General features: G+C 47.6%; 1 protein-coding gene across 1 annotated transcript in view; it reads right to left on the reverse strand.

The window, feature by feature from the left end:
• Positions 1 to 9,210, reverse strand: part of LOC147693282 (vomeronasal type-2 receptor 26-like) — a 52,511-nt gene extending 43,301 nt beyond the window's left edge. The window contains exon 1 of the mRNA XM_086935890.1: positions 8,680 to 9,210. Coding sequence (XP_086792016.1) covers positions 8,680 to 9,210 — 531 coding nt within the window. The remainder of the gene's footprint in view (positions 1 to 8,679) is intronic.
• Positions 9,211 to 9,853: the final 643 nt, after the last annotated feature.

Here is a 9,853-nt window from a genome sequence, read left to right on the forward strand (position 1 = left end):
ATTTCCTCCGCAGGCTCTCGGGCAGACTTCTGATCATGCCCTTCAAGGTCTTATTAAACCTCTCAACCAGTCCATTCGACTGGGGGTGATAAGGAGTGGTGAACCGGTAGGTCACTCCACACTCCTTCCACATTGCCCGCATGTAAGCTGACAGGAAGTTGGTCCCCCTGTCGGACACAACTTCCTTGGGAAATCCCACTCGGGTAAAGATTCCCATTAGGGCTCTTGCCACTACAGGTGCAGTGACTGTCCTCAGAGGTATGGCCTCTGGGTACCGTGTGGCATGATCCACCAGTACCAGGATAAACCTGTGACCAGCTGCTGTTGGTGGATCCAAAGGCCCTACAATGTCGATGCCCACCCTCTCAAAGGGGTGCTAACGACTGGAAGTGGTTCCAGGGGAGCTTTTAGCTTCACCCCTGTTTTCCCACTGGCCTGGCAGGTTACACATGTCCTACAGTATGTGTTGGACGCCACTTTCATCTGAGGCCAGTAAAAGTGGAGGACAAGCCGTGCAAAGGTCTTATCCTGGCCTAAGTGTCCTGCCAGGGGTATGGCATGAGCCAATTCCAAAAGAAAGGCTCGGTACTGTTGCGGGACTACCAAGGCCCTCGATGAACCAGGCGAGGGTACCTTGGGTTCACTGTAGAGGAGTCCATCCTCCCAGTAAATATGGTAATGTCCCGTAACATCACCTGCTGCTTGGGCTTCAGCCTGTCGCCTCAGTCCCTCAAGGGTGGGGCACTCCCTCTGCCCCTTACAGAATTCCTCTCTGGTAGGACCTCCCTCCACATGCCACTCCGCAGGGATGGGTAAATCCTCCAGTGAGTCTACTTCCCCCTCCACGGACTCCTGGTCCACCACCGCAGGTGGCCGATCTGTCTCATGGGGTGTGGAAGCCGGAGCAGGCTTTCTCTGTCTCCGGGTCTGTCCCTTCTTAGCAGCGGGTTGGGCCATTGTTCCAGGCTCCAACCCAGGCGAACTCCCTCTCCGGGCAGTCGCAGACCGTGTGCTGACACAGGCCCAGTCAGGTGTACCCAGCATCGCAGAATGCGTCCGGTATTCCACCTCTCTCCAAGTGTTGTGTTCCATGTCATTCCCCAACAGACAATCGACTGGCACGGCAGGGCTTACGGCAACTCGAAGTGAACCTGCAACCCCCTCCCACTCAAAGGGAACCTCAGCCACTGGATAGTGGCCAATTCTGCCGTCAGCCATCGCGGCGGGGTGGAGTACATTAGGAACAACCTGCTCTGGGGACACCAGCTGACTTCTCACCATAGTCATACTGGCTCCTGTATCCCTCAGAGCCTCCCCTCTCTGGCCATTGATGGTAACCCATTGCCCATACTTTGTAGTATTTGGGGGCACCTGGATCTTTGGCACCATCTCCCGCTCTCCCAGGGACACTAAGGTGACACCCGCCCACTCACCCCCCTTATCTAAGGGCAACTCCTCCCCGAGCGCTACACTAGCTACTCCCGGTGACTTTCCTCCGGTGGGTGGGGGTTGTCTCTTTGGGCATCTGACATCTCCCTTATAATGTCCAACGCCACCGCATTCAAAACAGTGGAGAACCCTGGGCTGCTGGCTTTGGCCAGGATGAGGGTTCCGGGGCGGGTTTGCCCTAGGGGTGAAACCTGCTCCCTTCCCTTGGAAATTATTTTGGGGACCTTTAGAGAACTCTTTCTTTTTCTCCCCCCCCTCCTTCTTCTGGGGGGCGCCCTGTCCGGCTTTTTGAGATTCCCCTCCAGTCCCCTTGGAGGACACCCGGGTACTTGTCCAGATGTCCGCCTCCTCTGCAAGCTTCCGGGGATTGGTCAGCTTGCTGTCTACCAGGTGTTGGCGCAGCTCGGGAAAACATTTCTCGAGGAGGTGTTCTCTCAAAAACAGATTGTACAGCCCCTCATAATCTTTTACCTCACTGCCCTTGATCCAACCCTCTAAGGCCTTTCTGGCGTAATCAAGGAAGTCCACCCAGTTCTGAGTGCTCAACTTGTGGCTCCCCCTGAACTTCTGTCGGTACCTTTCTGGGGTGAGCCCGAACTTCCTCAACAACGCCAGCTTCATGGTGGGGTAGTTTGTCTGTTCCTCTGGATCCAGGACCAGCAAGGTGTCCCGACCAGCAGGAGGCATGTACTTGTACAAACTACCCCCCCAGTGCTTCTCCTGCACTCCATGAACCTTCAGAGAAACCTCATAAGCGGCCAGCCACTTAGCTACATCGTCCCCCTGACTGAAGCTCGCTATCAGGTCCTTTGGTATATAGGGTTTGGTCTCCCTGGCTGACTCCTTTGGTTGGCTGCCACCATTCCTATCAGGAGAGGACCCCCGTCGCAGACTTTGGAGCTCCAGTTCCTTCAGTCTAAACTCGTGGACCATCCTCCTCTCCTCTTTCTCCTGCTCCAACTTAGCCAACTCCCACCTTAACTGTCTTTTCTCCCTCCTATCGGTGAGCTCGGCTTCCGTTAGGCTTCCCCCAGAGATGCTACTGCCCCTTCTGGAGTAGGACACTGGTCCGGTGAGTACGTTTTCCCCTTCAGTGTGGAATAACTCTTCTACCCCCCCCACCGTGTCCTGGTCGACCCCTTCATCCTCCTCCTTCTTCTCTTGGTGTGCCTCCACCCAAGCCCTAAGACTGGTCTGGAGCTCCCCCTTCCTGGCACCATGTTTGAAAAAGACCCCCATCTGTTGGCAGAACATTTTCAATTGGGACACGGAATAGACTTCCAGGTTTTCCACAGCGAACTCCATTGTGAGTCAGGCAAACCTGGATACACACCAGAAATTTCAGAGTGGCAAGGGCAACCTAAAGCCAACTCCACCCACTACCAGGAATAAATTTAGAAAAAACAAAAAGACTAATTGGGAGGGCCGCAAGGAGAAAACTCCTGGTGTAGGTTGGGTGTATTACGTCAAATTACTAGTAAGTAGCTGCAACCAAGTCCGTAATCCCACCGCTAGGCACCAATATGTTGGAATTGGGGTAGCCTGGCCTAGGGCAAGACTAGCATAACAGAGGCACAGTGTAAAGGTTGCAGACCACCCAAAAGTAATTCCACGCAATAGCACTCAAAAAGAAAACACTACACCAAAATTGTGTGAAAATACGTACTGCTTTATATAAAAATAATATACTCTCTGTTCTCAAACATAAATAGCTCAGAACATTTCCAGACACTTTAGTATCAGCAATTATATTACTAAGCTGCTAAGCAATTAATCAATCAACTTGTCAGTACTCTTACACATTTTACTCTAGGATACACAATTCAATTACACTGCAGATTGTGTGGAATAAAGCAGAAGTACTTCCCAATTCTAAATCCTAATGACCACCAGCATTTATAGAATAGATAGATCTCTTAACCCAAGACTGGTAGGTAACTCTGACACTTGTTTTGGCTCAGTTAGGCTTCTACTGTACTCTGTTTAATGTATAACATTTCTTATCACTGTATTATTTCGTATTTTTGGTCAAATCAGCACTCAAAACAGATTTGAACACATTTTCTTTTAAAGGGATAACATTACAGTCCTCACTCTATTCCTGTTCATGAAGAAATCGTTTAAGCACCACTTCAGACACCTTTCTATAGGACTGTTGTAATTAGAATGAACCCTGACAAGGATTCCTCATAGACGCCGTACTCCCAGAGTCAGAGTCTTAATTTATCCAATAACCTCTGGAAGCCAATCCCCCACGCTTTCTCCTTACTTGTGACTGTTGGATAGTTCTGCACCAGCTGCAGAGGGTTAACAGGCGCGAGGGCCCGGGGAACCAAGGCTGAAGAGGCTCTCCCTCGCCTCAGGCCGACTCCTTTGCGCTGCACTCGCGCTGGAAATGGACAGGGCGGCACCACAAACCCCCAGATCCCTGCCGGTACCTTTCTACCTCTTCCTCCCTGCCCAGGCCGGCTCCTCAACGCGGCGCTCGGGCAGAAAGGAGCTCGCCGACTCCTCAGTCAGCCACATAACACTCCGGCGCCTCTTCTCAGCGCTGGTCTCCGCAGCCGCTTCTCCGGCGGGCATGCGCGGACGCGCTCTCGCCGAGGCCGCCTCCCACGGGTCCTGCTCCAGGGAGAGACGCTACACGCTCGGGCCTGCTCACCTCATGGCCCCTCCTTCCGGGGATAGCTGCACAGACGGGGCGTGCGCAGTAACTCCTCCAGTTCCTTCAGGACAAGGTCGCTACCGGCAACGCGACTCCAACGCGATCAGCGCCCCTGGGGTCCCGCTCACAGAGGGAAGCCTCGCCAGGCTTCCCAGGCTCAGTGGATCCCGGGAGGGTGCTGGCCCAGAGCGCGATCTGTGTTAACAAGGTCACAGTTCACCTCACACCTTCTACTCAGCAGGCAGAGGGGTTGGTCACACGCCACAGGACCAGTCAATGGTAGGGAATGCTGTCAGTTGTTCAATGAATTTATTCCCTTTCTTCACCAAAACGAAGAGGAGGGGAGGGGGGCTCCTTCAGGATAAAGCCAGGTTGTACTTTCTTAGCACCAACCCCCTATTCCTCCTTACTGGGCAGACTAGGGGCACAGGGGAACTCTCAGCTCAGCTCCCAGGACTACTAGAGTTAACCCCTTCACCTATCTGTCCAGGATCAGCAGGATGAGCTAACTTGGCTAGGACAACAGGACAAAGGAGGTGGGAAAACCTTGACAGAGGGCTACTCTTGTAGAGGAAACCACCCTTCAGAATCCTACCCCCACTGGACCTCAGCCTTCACTCTAGCTGCTCCTCACTGACAGACAAAATGGCTGTCCAGCATTCCGCCTTATATAGGCTGCCCTCTCAGTGGTCCAGAATGGACCAGAAGGTTCTGGAGTGCCCTATGTTAGGCTATGGCCAAGTTCTGTTGGTGACAGTTGGGGCAGTTGGTGACCACCATTTTAGGTGGTGCCAACTTTCCTGTCAGAACAGGCCTCTGGGCCTGAGGTAAAAGATTATGAGGGGGGAAAAGAACACCTATCCCCCTGGCCAACACCTACAAAAAGTCAGTAGACACAAAAATTAGTAAGGGTATGAGGGGCAAAAAGGGGACAAAATAAATAATTATTAGGAGGGACTTCGCCAAAAAGCCAGACAGGTCTAACAAGGGCCCAGTACCAACAGGAGATTTCTTTATTTATGGGAGCATTCCTGATCATCTCTGTCTCTAGAGCAGTGCTGCCCTTTTTGTTTTCTTTTAATGTTTCTGCCCAGCTGGTGAGTTGATAGAATTTGAATTTTGCCAGGAAAGCGTTTGTTATTGTTGTCAATTGGTCTCAGTCGACTATGATGTTCTCCGTCATCAATTGGCCCCACTCCAGAATACCTTCTGTTTTTAACGGGATGGCCAGGCTGTCTTTGAGGCAATCTGGTGTACTTGGAGATTCCCATATGGGGCAAACTCGCTGTAATATGGTATATTCAGAGTGCTCCTTACGTGGTACCATAATTTTGCTGCAGATTTGGAGACCTTTAAGTTCACCTTTTTAAAAGTATTTAGGGTTGCCGAATTTGTATAGGAAGTGTCCTACTCTTGCTCATAACTTTTAAGTAAGGACCTTGTGCTTTTGAATTGGAAGGCTCTATAATATTCTAGTAAGTCTGGACTCGCTATCCCCCCTTGTTCGTTTTTCCTCCTTAGTTTGCTCCATGCTATTCTTGTTCCTTTTGATGACCAAATAAAACTTGCTAGTTCCCCTTTGAGTTTCTTTATCGACTCACTCTTAAATTCTTACGGAATAGTGCTGAAAATGTACATAAACTGTGGGAGGATAGACATTTTAATTATGTTTGATTTTCCAAGAAAGCTCAGAGGGAGGCCTCCCCATACCTTTAATAGTTTTCTGACCTCACCAGCAACTCTGTTGAGGTTTATCTGTGTCACTTTGATACCTAGATATCTTGTTTTATCTTTTGTGTAGGGGTTGTTAAGTTGGATGTTCCAGCTCATAATTTCCGTTTTTGCCTGGTTAGTCTGATATCCTGATACCCTCCCAAAGTTAGTCAGAGTTTCTTCTATTGATCTAATGGAACCTTTAAAATTGCTTGTGAAAATCATTAGATCGTCTGCATTCAAAACAACCTTATTCCCATCCTAATTATGTGAAGGGAGATATATTGGGATAGTTTCTGAGGCTATTTGCCAGGGGTTCAATATATAGGTTAAAAGTTAATGGAGACTGCGGTCACCCTTGTCTTGTTGCTCTCTTGATCTCTATGTTTTCCATGAGGTTTCCATTAATTAGAACCTTGGCCCTTGGTATTCTATAAAGCCCCTTAATCATTCCTTGGAAATTCTCTCCCAAATTATATTTATCTAATACCTTATTTAAATATGCCCAATTCACTCTATCTAATACTTTTGCTGCATCGAAGGTAATTGTGGATAAGGGCGTTTTTTCATTAGTGGCTATGTCTATTGCTCCAAAATGTTTGTGGGTTAAGTCTTGTATCTGTCTGCCTTTCACAAATCCTTTCTGATCAGTGTTGATCAGAGTTCCGGCTATTCTCCCTATCCTTTTTGCCATGATCTGCGTAAATATCTTATAGTCGCAGTTCAATAGGGAAATGGGCCGATATGACTCACATTTCAACTGATTTTTCCCTGCTTATAAGTAGTCTGAAGATCGCCTTTTTCTTCAAAGACTGTGTTTAGCAGATCTGTTAGGGGAAAAACCAGGACTTCTCTTAGCTTAATGAAGAACTTGTTTGGTAGGGCGTCAGGGCCTGCTGCTTTCGCTGTCTTTAGACCCCTTATGGCTTCTTCTACGTCTTTATTCGTAATTTTGGCATTTAGTTCTTCTTTTCCCTCAGTTAATAGTGCCGGGAGGGCCTGACCGTCTAGACAATCCTTAAATTGTTCATCTGTTGGAATAATGTCCTCGGTGTATAGGTCTGCAAAGAAAGTTGTGAATTCCTGCATAATCACTGAACCTTCTGAGCTTGGTTCTGAAGAATTCTGTGGCTGGATGCTAACTATTTTGTTTTTTGTTTGGTCAGTTTTTGTTTTCCATGAAAGCATCTTGCCGCACCCCTCTCTCCGTATTCGTAGTGGGACAGTTTACTGTCCTCCCATTTTTCTCTCAAATTGCTCTCTAGGATTCCTGTGAGCAAATCTTTTTGTTTTAGCCTGTCAGCCTCCATTTTCTCCTTTTCAGCCGGTACATTTTCTGCTGCTTTTTGTATGTCCAATGATTTAATGGTACTTTCGAGATGACCTATCTCTTGTTTTGTTATCTTTGATTTATGTACTGCTAGGCCTAGTAGTCCCAGGCGACTTGTATCGAGTTGGCAGTTTTGTTATTTTTGAACAAAAATTCTGTCTCTAGTTTAAGTAAAGCTATAATTTACGGGTCTGATAGGATAGTGCGGTCGATAGTCCATCTTGGGAGGGTGTTGTTTTTTCCATTTGTATTTTTAATTGAATCGCTGAGTGATCTGATAGCTGGGCTGGCAAGTGTTCTACCTTCTACGTGTTTTCTACTAGGCTTATATCCACTAAGAAGTAGTCAATTCTGGACTGGAGTTCCTAGTTTTTTGTTTTGAAATGTGAAGGCTTGCTTTTTATCACCTTTCTCTTTCCAAATATCCGCAAGGTCCAGGTCTTTTATACAAAGCACCAACCACTCCCTCATTTTTGGCAGGTTTACTTGTTTCCTCTGGCTAAATTGGTCCACCTTAGGGTCTATGAATATATTGAAGTCACCCCCTAGTATTACCGGGGAGGTTGCCGATAATAGTTGTGTGTACAGCTTTTGTAAAGGAGTTGGGTCGTCCGTATTAGGGCTGTAGTAACCCACGATGGTGTACAGTTTGTTGTATATTCTTACTCTGGTGACTGCCCGTCTTTCTTTTTTATCTACTTATGCGTCCACCCAGCTCATCCTCTTTATAATTTCTTCCCATTCCTTTTTTAAAAGATACCTTTCTTGCAGTATTAGGATTTTGCTATCTATTGTTTTTAAGTACTCAAGTATTCGCCTTCTCCTGCTTAGGGTTCTGAGGCCATTGACGTTCCACGGGTATATTAACTGTTTTCTGGTCCTTCTTCAATTTTTCCGTATTTTCTTGGGGATCTCCTGATAAGATTTGACAGTTCTGTTCTCCCCTTTTTTACTCCTTGAGGAATTTTTTGTTTTTTTCCCAGTTTGCTCCCCACCCCTGTGATTATATTTTTGTTTTGTTTTGTTTTTTCTTTTGTGCATATTAAAACATCCCTCCCTGGAGAAGCCTCCCTTTTCTCTTCTTTGGGCTGTATTGCTAGCCCACTTTGATCTCTGGGCTCGCCTTCTGGGTGTGTGACATCTTCTATTGCTTCTATTGCTACTACTGCTGATCTCACATTTGGTCCTTCATTTGTTCCAAGAAATGCTCGATCTCTTTTGGTTCCCCTATGTTATACATTTTATTTCTCCACATAATCCTGAGGGCTGCTGGAAACTTCATCTGTACGGAAGCCTCGAGGGATTTTAGTTCTTGCATCTGTTGTCCTAGCTCCCATTGTCTATCTCGGGTTGCCTTGGAGATATCCGACCGGATTCTAAATTACAATTCTCCCTTGTTGTAAGATCCCTTCTTTAGAGCCTCACTCAGGATCTTTTCCTTAAGGGTGTAAGTTTTAAAATGTATTAGTATTTTTCTCGGGTTCCTCCTCTCTTTATTTTTGCCAAACGGGTCTCAGTTTACCCTCTGTATGTCTTCTTCCAATCCTGCTGCTTTTATCCTGGGGAAGTGCTCCTCGAGGAGTAGTACTATGAACTTTTTAATGTCCCCCCCTTCTTGGCCCTCTGGTACATTCAGGATTCTCAAATTATTCCTTCTTGCCTGGTTTTCCAGTGACTCCAGTTTTTCATTAATGCTTTTATCATTTTCTCTCAGAACCCTAATCTCCTTTTGCTTTGACTCCACTTTTTTACTCAGAACCCCTACCACTGCCTCCACTACTGTGACTCTTTCCCCCAGTGCATTCAACTTAAAGTCTAGCATATCGCAAGCCTCTTGAATCTTGCTCTGATTAACTTCTGAGACAGCAAATTTTGCCCTCATTTCTTCTAGGATCTGGTCTGTTGAGTTCTGGGCGGAAATTATTGGATGTGTGACGTGTTCAGCACTGCCCAGGCTATCATTGTCTAGTGGTATTATTGCTTGTACAGTGGGTTGCCCCTCAACTGAGCTGTTTGGTGGTCGTTGTGACGCTAGCTCTGTGGGATTATCCATACTTTCCTTTTATCCCTTTCTCGTGTCAGTGTTAGTGTTGACTGCTGTGAGAGTAAGGTCTCGGGTAGATTGTGGTTTGGCCTGTTGCACCTGTGTCTGTACCTTAAAGAATGATCTGAGGGAAGGGTTAACTTTAACTTTTTGTTCTGGACCCCCCAGCAGCTTCCTTCTTGCTCACAAGCTTTCTTTTGGCTCTGGGCATTGGTGTGTCTGCCTTTGCCTGTCTCTTGGCCTTTCTTTTGGTACTGCGGGGGGCAATACTCTGCTTGAGGGCTGCTGGCTGGGTGTGCTTAAAGAACGGCCTATTCCTTAGGCAATAGCTCGAGCGCCTGTTCTGCTCTCCCCCCTGTCTGCCGCAGTTTTTGCTATCTCGGGGGAACTGGAGGTATATGAGGACCCCCCCCACTCCTCTCCAGATGCTGCAGAACTGGGCCCCTCCTTATTATATGACTGCTCTGCTCTTCTGGGAGTACTATCTCCCCTTATGCCCTTGAACCCCTCAGACCCCCCTCCACCCTTCTTACCCTGATTATATGTTGTGTTGCTTCAGTATCCCTGGCTTTCCTGGCTTTCTCCACATCTTTGGGTGTTCTGGTGCCTGAACAAAATGCTGGGAATACTGGGGATGTTGGGAGTGTTGGGA

The sequence above is a fragment of the Lissotriton vulgaris genome, chromosome 8 (genome assembly GCF_964263255.1).
Source record: "Lissotriton vulgaris chromosome 8, aLisVul1.2, whole genome shotgun sequence".
NCBI lineage: Eukaryota > Metazoa > Chordata > Amphibia > Caudata > Salamandridae > Lissotriton > Lissotriton vulgaris.